Source organism: Hemitrygon akajei, chromosome 2 (assembly GCF_048418815.1).
Source record: "Hemitrygon akajei chromosome 2, sHemAka1.3, whole genome shotgun sequence".
NCBI classification, from domain to species: domain Eukaryota; kingdom Metazoa; phylum Chordata; class Chondrichthyes; order Myliobatiformes; family Dasyatidae; genus Hemitrygon; species Hemitrygon akajei.
This window is the reverse complement of record NC_133125.1, coordinates 3,974,681-3,994,081: the sequence shown is the minus strand read 5'-3', so window position 1 is coordinate 3,994,081 and position 19,401 is coordinate 3,974,681. Positions and strand designations below refer to the sequence as shown.

At 41.2% G+C, this 19,401-nt stretch overlaps 1 protein-coding gene and 1 long non-coding RNA gene across 13 annotated transcripts in view; one reads left to right on the top strand and one right to left on the bottom strand.

Moving 5' to 3' along the window:
- LOC140738766 (uncharacterized) overlaps positions 1 to 16,440 on the bottom strand; it is a 57,484-nt gene extending 41,044 nt beyond the window's left edge. Inside the window, exons 1-5 of one of the 12 annotated variants that reach the window (XR_012101452.1) lie at positions 14,764 to 15,254; positions 14,528 to 14,624; positions 12,500 to 12,635; positions 5,706 to 5,765; positions 2,961 to 3,081 (exon numbers count right to left, since the gene is read on the bottom strand). This is a non-coding gene — a long non-coding RNA (uncharacterized lncRNA). The other 11 variants (XR_012101450.1, XR_012101451.1, XR_012101447.1 and 8 more) reach the window with 11 other exon arrangements.
- Positions 13,258 to 19,401, top strand: part of nr2f1a (nuclear receptor subfamily 2, group F, member 1a) — a 9,207-nt gene continuing 3,063 nt past the window's right edge. The window contains 6 exon segments of the mRNA XM_073066552.1: positions 13,258 to 13,743; positions 17,463 to 17,682; positions 17,684 to 17,967; positions 18,671 to 18,805; positions 18,808 to 19,127; positions 19,129 to 19,198. Coding sequence (XP_072922653.1) covers positions 17,522 to 17,682; positions 17,684 to 17,967; positions 18,671 to 18,805; positions 18,808 to 19,127; positions 19,129 to 19,198 — 970 coding nt within the window. The 5' untranslated portion in view covers positions 13,258 to 13,743; positions 17,463 to 17,521.

Sequence of the window (19,401 nt, the reverse complement as noted above, 5' to 3'; positions counted from 1 at the left end):
ATAAAGTGGTCACTGAGTGCACTTTCATGGTCTGCTGCTGTAGCCCAGCCACTTCAAGGTTGTGCATTCAAAGATGCTCTTCTGCACACCACTGTTGTAGCGTGAGGTTATTCAAGTTACTGTTGCCTACCTGTCAGTGTGATCCAGTCTGGCCATTCTCATCTGACCTCTCCTATTAATAAGGCATCTTTGCTCACAGAACTGTTGCCCACTGGATTTTTGTTTTGTTTTCACACCATTTACTGTAAACACTAGAGACTGATATGCTTGAAAAGCCAGGAGATCAGCAGTTTCTTAGATACTCAAACCACCCCGTCTGGCATCAACAATCATTCCACAGTCAAAGTCACTTAGATCACATTTCTTCTCATTCTGATGTTTGGTGTGAACAACAACTGACCATGCCTGCATGCATTGAGTTGCTACCGTATGTTGGTCCAATAGATATTTGCATCAAGGAGGAGGTGTACAGGTGTACCCAATAAAGTGGCCATTTCACAGCATAGACAAATAGAGCCATTGAGACTTTGGTTACTTTTTTTCTGCTTTTTCACTCGATGCCAAAACGAAGGAAGGCAGAAGGAAACTATTGAACAAATTGAAAGACCTGTCAAATTACAAATACGGTAAATTTTTTAAAATATTACACTTGGTTTTGGCTCTGTATTGTATATTGCCCACATATTATAAAACAGTGGTTCCTTAAGGTTGTCATAACCAGGGGAGTTAATAAGGATAAACTTCCACTACCTACTAAATGCTCTCAATTGTGTGTGTGTCTCGAAAAGCTTCTGACAAACAAGTCCAGCTCCTGACCTTCATGTGTGGCTTAGCTACTAACAGAACCATTTCTACTGACAGGAGAAGGGGCAAAGGTAGGTTACTGCCACCTCAAACCAGTCACTTTAGACAGATAGGGCTCATCATCCATGGTTGGTAGCTCAACCAGAAGAAGAAAATCTCTGATCTTAAGCCTTCCCTGCCTTGAGGCTGTACTCACTCATGAGGAAGGCTTTGGGAATAAATCCTCAGGAAAGATCTGGAACCTGAGCCCCTGAGGTGGTCCTACATAGAGTTCAGCACTGACTGGCAACTCCTGCAATGCCGCTGGTGCCGAACTGTATGAGGCTCTGCTATTCATTTGGATTCATTGGCAGCATGGAGGGGGGGAGCCTGATTTGCGGGCAACAGCTTGCTCCCCATATCAAACTGCCCTGTCTTGTGTACACATTTGTGCATCATGTAGACTGCTGGGGCACAACATCTGTCACCAACTCCATTCGACGGAGGGCCTCACCCCAAACAGAACTCAAAATTTCTTTAGCACATTTAATTGTACTGCTTACAGTAACTCAGAAATGTAGCAAACTTGAAACAAAACAACTGGTTTTAAAATTTTAGGAACTGATGTTTTGTAGATAATACAATGTGTGATAGATTTGTCCAGTTTCTTTGCAAGCTATTAGTGGCCTTAGAGTCATCGAGTAATAGAACACTACAGCACAGAAACAGGCCCTTCAGCCCATCTAATCTGTGCCAAGCCATTTAAAACCACCTACTTCCAATGACCTGCACCCAGACCACAGTCCTCCACAAAACCCCATCCATGTACCTATCCAAATTTCTGGTATATTTTGAAATTGACCCTGCATCTACTTGCACTGGCAGTTCATTCCACTTTCTTGCTGCCCTCTGAGTGAAGTACTTTCCCCTCATGTTCCCAATAAACATTTCACCTCTCACCCATAACCTATGACCTCTAGTTGTAGTCCCACCCAACCTCCATGGAAAAAGCTTGCTTGCATTTACCCTGTCTATACCACTCTATCAGATCTCCACTCATACGCTCCAGTGCAGGGGTTTCCAACTTTTTTTATGCCATGGACCAATTCCATTAAGCAAGGGGTCTGTGAATCCTAAGTTGGGAACCCCTGCTCCAGTGAATAAGCCCTAACCTATTCAACTTTCCTTATAGCTCAGGTCCTCAAGTCCCAGAAACATCCTTGTAAATTTTCTCTGCACTCTTTCAATCTCATTTACATCTTTCCTGTAGGTAAGTGACTAAATGAAAATAAGAGGTCTTATGGCATCTGTTTTCATCTGTCTATACTGAGAAAGCTCTGAATCTTCGTTTAGATCAAAGTAACTGAAAATTTGTGATTGTTTATTTAGGTTCCCTGTTGGCAGTTGAGCTCTTTTAGAGTATTTTAAAAGGTTAGTTTATTCAAAACAGATGGACCAACTAATATCTGTGAAGTTTGACATGTAATTAATTATTTTATTTATATATAGTGATAGAGCACAGAATGGATCCCCCCCAGCTCTTTGAGCCACGACAGCCAGCAAATCCAAATTAACCCTAGTTTAATCACAGGACAACTTAGCGATTAAACTAGTAACTCATACATCTTTGGACTGTGGGAGGAAAGCGGAACATCTGGAGGAAACCCTCGTGGTCCTGAGGAAAACGTACAAGCTCTCTGCAGGCAGCAGCAGGAACTGGACCCAGGTTGCTGATACTGTAAAGCATTGTGCTAACCACTACGCACCATTATTATTAACTATTAATAAGCCCATTAACTTTAAAATATGACTGAACAAGTACAATATAAATATATTCTCAAGTAATTAATGCTTTGTATTCCACCTTTAAACTTAATATACTTACTATACTAAAAACTGTCAGGAGCTGAAATATTTAAACTAAAAAATTTCGGGGAACTTGGCAGTTTGGATTGATTTATTGCCAAAATATATGTACTCCAGCTTTATTTTTGCATTAGCAGAATTTCTGAAGAAAGCAATTTGACATATTGGTATTTTAATATATTTTTGTTTATTTTGAGATACAGTGTGGAACAGACCCTTCCGGCCCAACAAGCTTCATCGTCCAGCACCCCACCTACTTAACACTGGCCTAATCCACAGGACAATTTACAATGACTAATTAACCTACTAACCGGTTCATCTTTGGTCTGTGAGAGGAAACTGGAGCACCCGGTGAAAATCCATGCTTTCACGGAGAGGACATACAAACTGCTTACAGAGGACACCGGGACTGAACTTTCGAATTCCAACAACCTGAGTTGTAATAGCGATGCGTTAATTTCAATATTACTGTAATGCCCCGTACATGCAATGCCTTTGCAGTGAGAATGGGTCCAGAGTTAGTGGTATGTACTTTGCATGCCATGAGGAAAACTTGGAGGACCTCCAGAATGACTGATAACTACATATGCACGAAGTGCTTCGAGCTGCAGCTCAGTAAAGACAATTTTAAGGAACTGGAGCTGCAGCTACATGATCTCTGGCTCATATGAGAGAATGAGGAGGTGATAAATAGGAGCTACAGGGAGGTAGTCACTCTTAAGTTGCAGGAAGCAGCTAGCTGGGTGGTTGTCAGGAGAGGGAAAGGGAATAGGCAGTCAGTGCAGATTATCCCTGTGTCTGTTACTTTCAGTGGTAGTAAACTGCTATGGACACTGTTGAGGAGGACAAACTACCAAGGGAAAGCCACAGCAGCAGGGTCTCTGGGACTGAGTATGGCTCTGTGGCTCCAAAGGGAAGTGGGGAGAAGAAGACTGAAGTCTTCCATAGAGAAGTTGACATGAGTCTTCCATAGGATATTCCATAGAGGAGTTGACACGAGATTCTATGGATGTGAAAAGAGTCACCTGAATGTATGTTGCCTCCCAGGTTCCAGAGTCATAAATGTCTCAGATCGGATCTCTAGCATTCTAAAGGAGGAAGATGAACAGCCAGAAGTTGTGGTACATATTAGTACCAACAACATAGGTAGGAAAAGGAAAGAGGTCCTGAAGAGGGAATAAATGGAGTTAGACAGATAGCTGAAAAGCTGGACCTCCAGTGTAGCAATCTCTGGATCACTGCCTGTGCCACATGCCAGCAAGGATGGCAGCTGTGGAGACCAAGTCTTTATGAATATTTAAGGTAGAGGATGATAGATTATTGATAAGTCAGGGCATGAAGGAAGATGGGGACAAGGCAGGAGACTGGGGCTGAGAGGAAAAATGGATCAGACATGTTGAAATGGCAGCACAGACTCAATGGGCCAAATGGCCTAATTCTGCTCCTATATTGTACGCTCTTATGTAATGCTGAAGTTTTCAGAGGCATTGGTCAGGCTGCACTTGGAATATTGTGAACAGATTTGGCCCCTTATCTAAAAAAATGTACTGGCATTGGAAAGGATCCAGAGGAGATTTATGAGAATGATTATGGGAATCAAAGGGTTAATGCATGATGAGAATTTGATGGCTCTGAGTCTGCATTCATTGGAGTTTAGGAGAATGAGGGGAGACCTCACTGAAACCCATTAAATATTGAATGGCCTAGATAGAGTGGATGTGGAGAGGAAGGTTCCTATAGTGGGAGGGTCTAGATCAGAGGACACAGTCTTGGAATAGAGTGATGTCCATTTAGAACAGAGATGAGGAGGAATTTCTTTAGCCACTAAGTGGCAAACCTGTGGAATTCATTGCCACAGATCGTTCTGGAGGCCAAGTCATTTGGAGTATATTTAAAGCAGGGGTTGATAGGTTCTTGATTGGTCAGGATGTCAAAGGTTATGTGGAGAAGGCTGGAGAATTGAGTTGAGAGGGAAAATAAATCAGCCATGATGGAATGGTGGGCCAGGCTCGATGGGCTGAATGGCCTAATTCTGCTCCTATGCCTTATGCTCTTATGCTCTTAACTGCTTCAACATGGTTACATCAATGAATATTGTGCACTGACTAATCCAGATTTTATAAGATATTGTTCATTACTTTGTAACTTTTACAATACATTTCAAATGAAAGTTCACACCAAGCATTTCACTTCATTAATAAAGTATGTTTAAAACTAATTTCTGCACAAATTATTTTATTAAATAGTTGAGAGGGTACTTTAAATAAAAACAAATATTATTTTGTAAGTTAGATAAAATGTTCTGAAACTATTTTAATGTCGAAGTTTTCAAAGTTGATGCCTTTGCAATAATTATGAAGTAATTACAGAAAGAGAGAACAAGTACTGCAAAACTTGGTATTTTTACATACACAATGCATTAATTGTCATTTTGCATATATTATTTTGCTTTTAGTTGTAATGGTTTTCACAAAATACTTTTCTGGATGTGTATTTACTTTAATATTCAAGTGTCATTCCTTATTGATGTTTTCCTTGCCAATGTGTCTCTTGTGTGGACAATCTGGACAAAACTATTCAAGGTTAGTAACACATTCAAAATGCTGAAGGAATTCAACAGGTCTGGCAGCATCAATGGAGAGGAATAAAGACCTTCATCTCGCCCCTCCCTTCAAAACATTGACTCTTTATTCCTCCTCAAAGATGCTGCCTGATCTGCTGAGTTCCTCCAGCATGTTGTGTGTGTGTGTTACTCTGGATTTCCAACATCTGCAAAATCTCTTGTGTTTATTCAAATCTATTAACTTGTTTCAAAGATTCCAACTTTCCTTTTTTTTTACAGAACTAGGAATGCTTGCAGAGATTATACCTTGCAAACTTCTCATCTCATTAACTTTGGAGAAACAAAAGACGTGTAATAACGTAAAAAAAACGGAGCTTATTTATTAATGTCCTTGGAATGCAATGGAATAGGTGCATCCTTGCAGCCAACTGGGGGATTTGGGCTTTGTGGTTCTATTTTTACAAGAATGGGCTGATTTGTCTTAGACTATTACCGTCTATTACTGTTGGAAGTATCCTGTAAAGGTGGGAAGCAGCGAATCCTGGCATTCTGCCTAAAGAGAAATCAATAAAACAAATTAATCCTTCGCAGGCCGCAATGACACAGTAATCCATCATTCAGGACTGCTTTTCTACATGAAATCAGAGAGCAGGCAGGGAGAAGCAGCCCTGGGGGATACCATAGACACTCACAATATAACAGAAAAGAAAATACCAGGGAATCATTTCATTTGGCTGGGTTACCTTCTGAGTTGATTGCCCAAGTGCTAATAATTTCATTGGGTTAAACACTAATCCCAAAAGTAGGCACCCAAGGCTAAAATGGACTTTTATTACTAGGTCCGAAATGACTGAGTATTTCACTTAATTAGATGGACACGTGAGTAGAACTTGACCCTGGCGTGATCTAACGAATATGGGCCATTTCACAAGGTAAATAATTAAGAATAGTTTGAACAGCCATTTGCCTTCATAAATACAACTGAGCCAAAAAAAAACTAAACGTGAGCTAACGATCATAACGCCGGGTCTATAGAAGTTTAATGCGACCCAACCGTCAGGCAGATTTACACTGTAAAATATTGATTATTTTTAATATGGTAGTTGTAGGTGCGCATGCGCTAGAGTGCCCTTCCGGGACTCCCCAAAGATCTGTCCATCCTCGTTCTACATATGCAGATACTTTGGGACGAGCGCACAAACCGGGCAAGCTATCTTTATGACTTTGGATTTAACTTCTGAAAATATGTCACGGGGTGAAAAGGAATCATATTCTGTTGTAGATACGGATTAAATATCGATCTTCTACGTGGTCTGTCTCCCTGCAGCCTAATTTTAGCTTTTTGCCATATATTGCTTATCAATCAGAAAGATGGATAGTTAGGTAATTCTGTCTTAATAAGATACTGGAAATTGAACAATAATCTGAATGAAATGAACCGTTCTATGTATATTCCCTGTAGCTGCACCTGGTCAGTTTACCACAAGCCATTAGGAATATAAAAAGCACGGACGCTGTACCAGATCGTCACAAATCAGTACAAAAGTCTCACGTTAAAATAAGTTCCGTAATGAAACAATAATCTCAATGCAATGAAAAGTACGCGCTCGTGAGGGATCTGTGTCACACCGTAGTTACTTTGTTAAGACAGAAATGCAGATAATTCATAAATGGCCAATTACCATTAATAACAGAGCCCCGCTGCATAATCAGTGACTTTCAACGTGTGCGTGTATTCCGTCCTGGTGTTATCACACTGGAAGTCGCATCGCTCAAAGTGGGCATAATAATTATGTATGTAAAGTAAGAATTTGCTGCTTATAATATAAAAATCAATATTATGCACTATACATTATTAAGTATGATAGCGCCGGTTGCGTGTCACAGAATCCTGGTGGACGCCGACGACTGAAATCATTGAAGGTATAGCTAGCGACGTAAATGCCAGTTCAGTCGGGAAATTGGAAATTGTGGGAGATGTGTTAATAAATTCATACATGTTAGGTTTCTAAAATATATTCGCATTGACTCGTTATATCTCTGACTTCGAAATAAAACGGACAAATTATCTACCATCTATGTATTACTAAAAGAAACTGTGTGGCCACTTCTGTTTTCACCAGGTACGTTGCAATTGCTGACAGACCAGTGTGAGGAGACTGTACTGCTCATTTCTCCGTGAATGTCAAAGTTGCCGCGTTTCGATGAGAGAGACTGCACTTCACTCCTGCCCCTTATTGTGTCTAGTGGGATTTAAAGGTTTTAACATTTTGCATTCTTCGCTCAACTAAATTTGCAAAAGGATGGATTGTAAAATAATACTGTAGTAAAGTTGGCAGAGGATCTCATGTGCATTTTGTGTTCTTAGACGTATTGTAACAGAAAAAAAGTTTAAATTTTAAACCATTGTAACAGTTGGCAAAATAAAATAGTTCAATCAAATATAACTCAAATTACCGCCGTGTTTCCATAAATATCGCTTTTCCTTCTCTAGAAAGTGCAAAATTCTTAAATGAAAAATATTTCTAAACACTATTTAGTCGAGTTATTTATAACAACGTTGCTTTATTGCAGGTTATTAGTCCCGATCGTTGGGGTATGTGAAAATGCAATGTGAAGCTCTGAAAACTAAAATGCAAACGTGAGTTGCTGGCGGCGCCCAACGTCTTTATTCTCATTGTCAATGTTCTGCCTATAATAATGAGATTTTCAACCCACCCACCTCTGGCATCACCAGCCAAGCCCACCTCCTCACACTCCCCCGCCACCTTCATAGTTCAATAAGATATTGTCGACATTCCTACAGTTTCACCTAAACCACGAAAGCAAGTTTTCTCTTTTCTCTCTCTCTCTCTCTCTCTCTCTCTCTCTCTCTCTCTCTCTCCTGTCATTTGTGTGGGAGAACCTCAGAGGAGGAACTGTACAAACACCTGAGATGTGAGATGAGAGGGCAATGAAGACCTGCTAATGGAACAATTTTACTCCCTGCTTCCAGAGGGAGCTGAAAATAGACTGAGACCACCGTCCATTCCTCCCTGCAACGCTCATCCTCCACGCGACGTGTACAAGTTTTCGATGTTTTAACTTCTGCCCGTCTCCTTTCTTAATTTATTACGTTGAGACAAATTAATAAGGAATATTATTGATATAGTTAATATTCAGTGATGTTGTTTTCTTTATTTGGATAGCTATTCAACAACTATGGCTCTTTGCTATAACCAGCTAATTTTCAAACAGGGGCGGCGATGTTTAAATCGACCCTGGTGAAATTTTTCCACCGTATCGTTGCCGCAAACAGATCTAACTTTTCGCATTGGGCTCAAAACAAGGAATCATTTAGCTCTGCTCCAGTGACACACATTGGATTCTGGTTTCTATCTGTTCTAGAGATAGTGCTATCTATCTCCCACATTCTCCCTTCCCCCACCCCATGCGCACACAGAGGGGACCGTATGTGTTTGGCGCCTTTCATACAAAAACAAACATTTTAAATTATTGAAAAGTCTGTCAATTCATTTTGATCAGCAATATCACCTGATCACCTTGGTTTTATAAACTCTTTAAGTAACAGTTCTAGTTATTATTCGTCAACAATCTGTACCTATCATACTTAAAATATGTTATATGAGATTCGATGGTTTCTCGAGGGGGGGTGGGATTGATATTGATTCAAATGTTGCCCATTCTTCAGTATGTTATAAGTCACGTGATAAAATTCTGCAGCGACGCATCTATTGGAATAAAACAAAATTACAGTGATGGAATTATAGATTAAATGTTACATTCAGTCTTGTTTCTTTTTGCCCACTCTTTCAACTCTGTCTAAACTGGGCATCAGGAACTTTATTAATGACAGTAGCTGCAAGTCCATACACGTAAAGTTCAATATATTTTTGAGAAGCAGACTAGAATAGATTTAATACTGATTATTATATGCCTGTTTACATGTAAGGGAATTGATTTAATTGTATTCATTCACCAATAAATTAGACTCTAAAATGAAGAAATGGCCAAAATGTAACTTGTAAAGAATTATTAGGTTTTATGATTAACTTCGGATCCCGTTTTACAAGATATTTTTCCATTATTGAATTTGGGAAAGAAAATAATTAATAATATGTCAATAAATATCCTGTTATCCTAATAACTTCTAGTTTAGAAAAGGATTTTGTTCTTTGTGATTCCTGACAGTCCATTGGGAGGGCGAAGTAGGGGTAGTGGGGGTAGTATGGGTGAGAGAGGTAGCATTTAGTACCTGGGTCTCACTTTATTGTACACTTTGGGAATGCACTCGGGAGAACTGTCACCTCCTCGGACAGTTGCGCTGCGCTGTGACCAATCATCACCCCATTAGATGTGGAAGTTAATTTTTAAAAGGGCTTGCATTTCACTTGTTTCAGGACGTCGAGAAGTGTTTTCCCGCCAGTGAAATAGTTTATGAAGCCTGATTACTATTTCCACGAAGGAAAAGGCCAATATGCGTATTGCAAGCTCCCGCCAACAACGGTGTGATTGTGATCAGGTTTTGACAGGAGGCTAAGGAATTAAGAGTAAACAGGTGGCAGGTACACTTCCCGGCTCTCTTTCGCCGAAGTGGCATTGGAATGTTCGAGTCTACCTGAGAGGGCACGACTTCAGTTCAAAGTCCATTCCGAAACAACGCCTCCAAAATGCGGCACTGAGCGGGTATTTCAGTGTGAAACAACTGAAGTGCGGCTTCAACAAAAAACCTTCTCCTAACAAACCGAGCGAGCCACGCTTAAAAACGAAGCACTTAAATTCTGCTTCCATGAGCTCCCTTCCGGACATTCCTATGTAATAAGAGTCTGTTCTGCGTTTGATTCCCACAAATCATGCTCGGCAGCTCCATGTCTAGAAGTTCCATTTGTACAAGATGCTTTTTGGCTATACAATCTATAAACAATTTTAAGCAACTTCTTACACATGCCCCTGCATTAATAAACAATTTAATCCTAACTAAACAATTGAATCAAACAGGCTGACTCTCCGCGCAAAGTTGGCTTTAACAGTGCAGTATTTTCTTTAACTCCCTGAGATTGGTAGAGAAAAGTAAGCTAAAATCATGTAAAAATGCAGATTATATAGAATAACGTCCAATATAATGAACGTTCGGAAAAGGGAATTGAGTTGTTGCTGTATCCGACTACAGAACCAAGTGGTCACCACCAAAAAGACAGACTACTTCCACCAAAGTAAATAACAGCTGGGAAGAATGTCGATTGACGGGCTAAGATTACCATTAATGTGTTAAGGTGAACGTTTGTAAACTTTTACTTGAACAATTGACATTATCTATCATCAGAACTCACTTAACTGAAAACAGTCTCGCTCACTCTCAGAGTTCAGTGAATATTTGGCGGGTAAAGAATGGAGAGAAAGTTTGAATATGTGTATTTCTCGAAGTTTTTCCCCCATCTGGGAAGCGATCGCATTTCCACGGGGCATATATTTACCTGGTGGTGCGGGATGATAGAGCATTGTTTACGAATAGTATGTGTAATACAATAGATGGTTTAACTTAAACAGTCAATGGCGTGTTTTTTTTGGCCCTAATAGATTTATGGTATCTATTTATACGCCCATCCACCGTAATTAGCACATATGTTCTAAATAGGTGGCGGTTTTGTGAGCAATAAAGCAATTACCCGTTGCTGTATCTGACAGTCCTGCCAACAAGACCCAACCACCGGCTAATTGTAAAAGTAGTCCAAGCATCATTGTTTGCAATTAGTGATCAACTCGCAGACTACCTTCCCCCTTCCTTTCCAGTCTCGCTCCGAAACGTCGACTGTATATTCATTTCCATAGATGCTGCCTGATCTGCTGAGTTCCTCCAGCAGTTTGTATGTCATACTCCCAAACTACTTCTGTTCTGAAGGCATTTTCAATACCCAAGCATACGAAAAAAACTTTCACGCCGGCAATTCGTGGAAGTTTAAAGCCTTATTATTGTGCCGAGCCAAGTTAACCTATTTTATTTCTTCTGGTGTGGATTTTAAATTAACCTCCAGGAGCTATATTGCGAATGCAGAACGGCATCACTTTAGTGTACAAGCGTCTTCTACTGCTGTTCGAGTTTGAGCTGTTTCTGTGTGTTTATTTTCCTAAAACAACTAACATCTATTTAGTGTTTCATTTGCATCACATGTACCCCAAATTTAAAAGGCGTTGCTTTGCTAAAAGCAGTTCTTTGTTTTTGCCTTTTATGGGGCCTTATATTGGCATTAAATTGTAGCGAACTGAATGTTTTCGACTTCAGTATAAGAATGGACCATTAAATGTGCTGATCAATTTACACACCTAGAGACTGAAATATAGTGTGTTAACGTTGTTCCTGCAAAGTACAGATAATAATGTCTGTGTGCATTCCCACCTACAATATGCCTCTTTTTGTTTTGCAATATGTTACTACTTTATTCGCATAAATATTCTCAGATGAAAGCAAAATAAAAGACTGAAGGCTTTATTCATTCAGATTTTAAAGATTAAGTGAATTAAATCGGTTACCTATAGAAACCGGTATATGTGACACCAACGAAGAAGTTCGTGGTGGCAACGTATTTGCAGAAAGTTAGGAACACTGAACTGTTTTGTCATCCGGACTGGTATTATCCTATAAATCTAACGCATTCATTAAAAAAAACTTGCTCACTTAGAGCACCAGACGTGTCAATGAATGAGAATTGAGTTAAAATTTGGGTTTATTACGAGCCAATTAGAAACCCTCCAATTCCTAAGGCTTTCGATTTGTTTTGAGATTATATTAAAGCAGAGGGTGAGGCAATTAGCTGTGCTGATTCTAACGGTGAATGCAGGTGAAGGCGGGTTTTCGCTCTCTCGCCAAGTTTCCATTAAGTGCGATTAGATGTGTCTATTCAGATCCGATGATCCACAGAGAAAACGCCAGTAGATAAAAGGCGATGTCAAGTGACCTTCTCGTCCCTTTCACACCAAATTCACCCCTAGAATGGCCAGAGATGAATGTGGACAAAGGGTCCCTCCTCTTCTCTTTGACGCTTCAAGAGACGTAAAGAAGGAGAGTTAGCTTTTTTAAAAGCAAAAAAAAAGCTTCGTGTATATTTTGTGTTTTAAACATCTGGCTGTTATTATCACACGTACGATGTGACCCAAAATTTCTCCGTGTCTGTTTACAGTTGAAGCAAAAATATCCAGAAACTCGGCATTGCTTCTATAAACATCTAAACCTTTCGGAATCTGTCGCTACTAAACTTCAATTCTCGTGTTGTGGTTTACAAAAAAACTTACTAGGCAAGAACGGGGCGCAAGAAAGAAACACCAAATTATGTATGATTCAGCTCGCCACTGAAATTAACCTCAGAATGGGATGATTTTAATCACTGGTTCACCATGCCTATTGCAGAGTAAATTCAGTGGCGTTCAGCTGCAGGAACACAAAACAAAACATATTAAGTGAACAGTCAAGGAGCCATAACGTATTTGTACTTAGATTCTACCTAAAGTAACCGCCCCACGCGTATTGGAGGCAAAATCAGTGTCGGTATAACTGGGCCGTCGTTCATGCGAACAACTTTGAAGCCGAAATACTCTGAGCACGACACAGATAAAATACAGCACAAACTAGAAAGACGTTGCGAGTTGTCTCCCTGTGTATATCATGACTATTTTTGATGCCATTGCTTTTAGCTGCCTTTAGATTATGCAGGCAAGTGAAAAATCAGATGCTGAATTCATAGATTTCTTTGAAATAACGCACATTTCGTGCCTGCATTTGAATGAGTAAACAAGAGAAATGTTGACATTTGAAAAAAGTTTTGCACCGTAGCTGACTCGATACAGCTGGAAAAGTTAAAATTCTCTTTCTTTCTTTTTTTTGCCCTCGGGAGCTCGGCAAAAAAAAACCTAGGGTAATGCGACAGGTCAGCGGTCCTAACTGGGGGGAGGAGATCTAACTAAAAGACCAGCCTTTTTTTTCTCTTAAGATTTACAAACGTCTACAAACCAGATGCTTGGTGGGTGGGTATGGTGAAAAAGAAGGGAAAAAAGCATTAATTTTGCACTGAAAATTCTTCTCCCTGGATGCAGTGTATCCATTATTATCACCGTTAGTGTTTATTTGACATTTCGAAGATTGCGTTTGGAAATATCTCAGTGAGCTGAATTCAAGGTTATTCGAGTAACATCTGAAACCTGCAGGAGACGATACTAATTATTTTAGCAAAGGGAATGAATTTGTAGGACGACGCAATGGCCTGTGGTTTAAAATATTTGTAATCACAAAAAAATATACAATTTACGAATGTGAAATATAACAAGAAATCTGCTTGTTTCTCTTTTTCAGGACGGGAACCGAATATGGATAAAACCTTTATGGTTCTGATTGCACCTTGAAAAGCGGCTCTTAACCTCAGAATCTTTAAAAAGTACAAGAATAAGAAAGTCATACTACTGAACGTCCGCTGACAGGTACAGATTAACAGTCTAGGTACGGCCAGGAATACCGAAATATCTGCAGTTAGAACGCCTGAAAGGTACCGACTGCACGGCGCTCAGTTACCGCTTCATCCCACCTCTTCCCCAGCCTGAAGTGATTCCATGTCCCGATGAAGAGTTTTCCCTGCCCCCCCCCAACGCACCCTCCAGAACCTGCCCCCTCCCACGCCTCAGCAACCCCACTCTTTCTCCGATACGAACCGAGCAATGAACTCGGTATTTCTCTTTAACTTACGGCGCCGAATTTTCATTTTCCTCTGAGTACTTTTGTATTGCCCTCTGACAGCACACTGCTGTGTTAATTAAAGTGGAACAGTACAAAAAGAGAGGGAGAGAGAAAAAAAAGAGAGAGAGAGAGAGTGAGAGAGAGAGAGAGAGAGAGAGAGAGAGAGAGAGAGAGAGAGAGAGAGAGAGAGAGAGAGAGAGAGAGAGAGCACTGAGAGACGACTGCGGGCTCGGACGGGTGGTAGCAGTGTATGTATTGTGTCTCTGTATACCGGGGCCAGTCGATCATCTTGGTATTCCTTTATCTGTTGACACTATCACTTAGCCAAACATTGGCCGATCGATCTTTCCATTAGGTGACCAGAGCAGGTGAGAGGCTTACTTTCTGAGGCTCGCAACTTTGCCATGCCTTGCTTTTCACGCCGCCCTCGAGTTTTTCCCTGCAAGTTCACACTGACACAGGGAGACTGAATTCAGCTTCGTTACGCTATAAGTACATAGCCCGAATGTCTACACATTAAAACCAACATCGGTAGAAGTCCGAACACATGTTCAACGTTAATTCGCCGCACTTCCCTTCATTTTGCAAATACGCACCAGAATGGCCTTGAAGAACGATGTTGCGATCGCGAGGGGCTATTCCGTCGCTTTCACCCTTAACGTCTTGTGCGATACACAGTAATAATAATTTGCCCTGATCAATAAGCAAAATAATACATAAGTAGCCTATTTAAGACTCGCTTGGAAAGATTTGTCAGCCATGCGCTACTTTTAAAGGGTATTGCTAAAAATCAAAGTGGGAGAGAGACAATGAAAGTGAAGTTGTAACTTGCCTGCTCGCGTTCTTTGACGATTCCCGATCGTGCCGGTTACAGGTGCCTACTTTACTTCAAGCAAGTTGCAAGAAGAGAGGCCGCCTCCCTTCCAGTGTCCGCGCCGTCCCATTCTGAGGAGGGAGAAACCCCAATGATACACTTACAGATTTTCCCCTTTGTCCTCTCTAATCTTATTCGTTTCACCTTTTCACTAAACATAAGCCATGGCTAAGAATTTATTTGGAGAAAGAGAGAGGGGAGGGGGAGGGAAGAGAGAGAAAGAGAGAGAGAGGGGGAGAGAGAGAGATTGAGAGAGAGGGGGGGAGAGAGAGAGTAGGAAAGAGAGAGGGAGAAAGAAAGAGAGAGATAGAGAGAGAGAGGGAGAGGGGGAGAGAGAATGAGAGGAAGGGAGGGAACAAGACGAAGTTCACTGTTGCATAGTCAATAATAGCGTTTCATCAATGCATATAGAAAAGCGGTGGCTGGGGGGTGTATGTAGTACTTAATGCAAGAACTGAACTTATTTCATTCAAATTAAACCAATTGGGCAAATTCATTTGCGCGTATCCACGTTAGGCTATGCAAAAAAAACCTTGCTAAAATATCTTTTAAGGTATTTAAATGCTTGACTTTAGGATATTGTATCCTATCTGTGCACGAACTAAATATTACGAGTAAGGAAGGGGCACATTTATCAAACATATGGATTGTGCGTTTGATCGCTGTTTGTCACTGATGGTCTGTTAGCTTCTCGTAGGGAAAAGATGTATTGTTATGTCAAAGTTATAGAAAATAGATGATGATGATGCATCTTGAAATAATTCGCAGTTTCTTTTATGCAGAACAAGTGGAACAATAAGAAATAATAATGTCTGCTATTTGAATAGAGGGTTCGCTTTTCCCGCTCATATAATGATTAATTCTGAAATTTTAGGGTTAATAACATTTGGATTAAAAGTTTAAAATACTTACTTTAAAATTCAATAAATTATTCGCATTAAACAAATCCCTCAATAAAAGCCCATCTGGTGGATTATCCGGCTGGGTGTGTGTATTATATTTGATAATTGTCTACTGTACGCTAGATGGCAGCCGGATACAGCTGTTCCGAGATTTAATTTACGTCAAATACAAGGCACGTTAACACTTTCCGCTGGACTTATCCTACAGTTAGAAGCACAGCACCCCAGTCCTGTAAGACAATGGTAACTTTTCGTCTTCCGCAAATCATAACTGAAATCTCACCGGCATTGGAGCGAGGCCTCAAAGCATAATCCAAACCAGAATAAAAATGAAACATATAAAAAGGTTGCTCACCGAATTAATATTGCAAGAGAGAGAAAAGAATGATTTTTCTCCCTTTGACACAAAAGACAGGAGGTGCCCGTTTTATTTATTTATTTCAAACAATGGTCCTTTAAAATACAAGAGAGAAAGTTTGATTGTTAACTAACTTTTCTGATCATCTGAAATTTCGAGGCCGCTAGCCGCCTTGTTTTATTACAAGCACCGGGTCCTCGTGTTGCTTTTTTGTGGTGACCACAAGCGACCCATACTAATAAGGTCTTAAAGTAAATACCAGCGCAGGAGATCTAATGTAAATTTTGCTTGTCAGAGCGTCGTAGGTAATAAATAAGACGGCTAACCAATAGTGAGCAGGAGGCTGGCTAACCTTAGCCTCCCCAGCCCCAATTCAGGGCTATGACCAGTCGCCTTTGATTATCAGTTGCCAACAGCCCCTCTCTTGGCTCCTTGACATGAACTCCATATAAGGCAGCGATCTCCATAGAAACGTGTCAGTTTCAATAGTAGTGTCAAAGTTCACTATATACAGACATTCGCGCAGATCCCCCTTTCGGAAAAATTGCTCCGCTAGTCTTCCCGTTTAAACGCATTCATTTTCTCTCCCCCTTGCATATTCTATTAGTTGTTTTTTCTTTCCTCCCTTTCTCTCTCCACTCCGCATGAGAGGTGAAAATAGGGCGTTTTAGCGTCGGCCGTCCTTTTTTTTGTCTTGGTGAGTTTTTTTTTCTCTGACAATTCAGATCTTCGGAGAAGAAGGGATTTAACACTCGCCCATACTTTTACTTCGGATCGCGTGGTTGTTTTTTTTTTGCTGTGTGTGTCCCTTCGAATTGTGACCGTCTCTTTTCTTCCCCCCCCCCTCACCACCCACCCCAACTCCCATAATCTTTAACCCCTCGTTCCCTCCTATATTGCTTTCCTGAATGGCTGACTGCATACAGCCCTGGGTCTGGCCTCCCGACACTTGCGTTACCCTGATCGGGATCTTTTTTATTCTTATTTTTGGTGCTCATTTGTTTAAGCTACTGTTGATCAACACTCACCCATTCATTCACTGTTCCTTGTGTGTGTGCGTGTGTGCGTGTGTGTGTGTGTGTGTGTGTGTGTGTGTGTGTGTGGTGTGTGTGTGTGTGTGGTGTGTGAGTGTGTGTGTGTGTGTGTGTGTGCGTGTGTGTGTGTGTGTGAGTGTGTGTGTGTGTATGTATGTGTGTCTCTGTCTGTCTGTGTGTATGTGTGTGTGTGCGTGTGTGTGTGGTCTGGGTGAGTTGCTTTGATCGCAGTAGTATTCCTTTTTTTCTCTCTCCCTCTCTCTCTTTCTCTCTCCCTCACTCTCTTTCTCTCTCTTTCCCTCCCTCCCTCTCTCTCTCTCTTCGTTTCTGTTACCACCATCCAACTCTGCTCCCTACCAACAGGACACAAAAAAAAACCCCGTGCGATCAACTTGTTTTCCCGCACTTTTTGGGGCCGAGATATGGCAATGGTAGTTAGTACTTGGCGAGATCCTCAGGACGACGTGGCCGGAGCTCAGAGCGGCCAGTCTGCACAAGCGCAGCCAGGCCAGCAACAGCAGGCGACGTCGGGAGCCCCTCATACGCCGCAGACCCCGGGCCAGCCGGGTCCGCCATCCACCCCGCTCGGAGGGTAGCAGTCAGAGCGTCCAGCCAGGCGGAGAGAAGCAGCAGGCGAGCCAACAGCAGCAGCACATTGAGTGTGTCGTGTGCGGGGATAAATCCAGCGGCAAACACTATGGCCAGTTCACATGCGAGGGCTGTAAAAGTTTCTTTAAGAGAAGTGTTCGGCGAAACTTAACGTACACTTGTCGTGCCAACCGGAATTGTCCTATAGACCAGCACCACCGTAATCAGTGTCAATACTGTCGCCTGAAGAAATGCCTGAAAGTTGGAATGAGACGGGAAGGTGAATATTTATTTGCTAATCATTGCTGTAAATGTGAATTCAGAAATCTCTAACTGCGTGGTTGTAGTTCAGTCTTATCAAATGCTTTGGCGTTTACACGTTCTATAGCAGAGTAATCTAACCAGTTTATTGCAAAATACAATTAATTCTGAAAAAGATGCTGGTCGCCAATGGAGATCCTTAAAACGTATATTGCAGCTTCAGTTAAAAATATTCTAGAACTCCCAGCTTCAAAGTTGACAGAGTTTAACAATTGCAAGCATGGCTGCAAATTTTTGTGGATTCAAATGGTTTAATATATCGGTCTTTTCCCCCCCTGTAATTGTAAGTTAATCGTTTGCATTCATGCATTAGATGTTTGGAGAATTTTCCAATTGTAACCGTGGGTGGGTGGTACAGGTTTGGGGAGTTTTTTTTGCAATCCAGCGATTCTTTAGGCAATGTTCTGTGCTTCGGATTAGTTTAACAGACATAATGTGGTCTGCTTCAACGGGTAAAGCTATATTTAGTATTACTGATTTTTATACGTTTAATTTGTATCATGTTGCGTACTGAAATTTTGCATGGAGAAATTACACTGATTATTTGCGGAGTTTAAAAATGTAATTTATAAATGTAATTAAAGCTGCGTTTCGGAAGCTGCGGGTGTGTTGCACTGCGCTCTGTGGATGTACATTTCCTCTCCTTTTTTCCTTTCTGTCAGCGGTTCAGCGAGGAAGAATGCCCCCGACTCAACCAAACCCGGGTCAGTACGCGCTGACGAATGGGGACCCTCTGAACGGCCATTGCTATCTGTCGGGATACATCTCCTTACTACTGCGGGCCGAGCCTTACCCAACTCTCGGTATGGAAGTCAGTGTATGCAACCCAACAACATCATGGGCATCGAGAACATTTGCGAGCTGGCTGCACGATTGCTCTTCAGCGCTGTAGAATGGGCCAGGAATATCCCTTTCTTCCCAGATCTGCAGATCACAGATCAGGTGGCATTGCTAAGGCTGACTTGGAGTGAACTGTTTGTGCTGAACGCTGCCCAGTGCTCCATGCCATTGCATGTGGCTCCTCTGCTGGCCGCTGCCGGCCTCCATGCCTCGCCGATGTCCGCGGATAGAGTCGTTGCCTTTATGGATCACATAAGGATCTTTCAGGAACAAGTCGAAAAAACTGAAAGCTCTCCACGTTGACTCGGCAGAATACAGCTGTCTTAAAGCTATTGTGCTGTTCACATCAGGTAAGTAGTTCGGAATGAAAGGCAGGGCGAAAGGAGGCAGAAAGTTCAGTAAATTGGATCTAAATCAATAATGCTTTTCACAGTATAGGTTACAGTTTTATGTATAGAATGCTAAAGTTGGGAATTATGCCAATAATGTACATTATCTAGCATATTTTATTAAATAACTTAATCTAATAATAAACAGGAAAGTGACTCGTAAA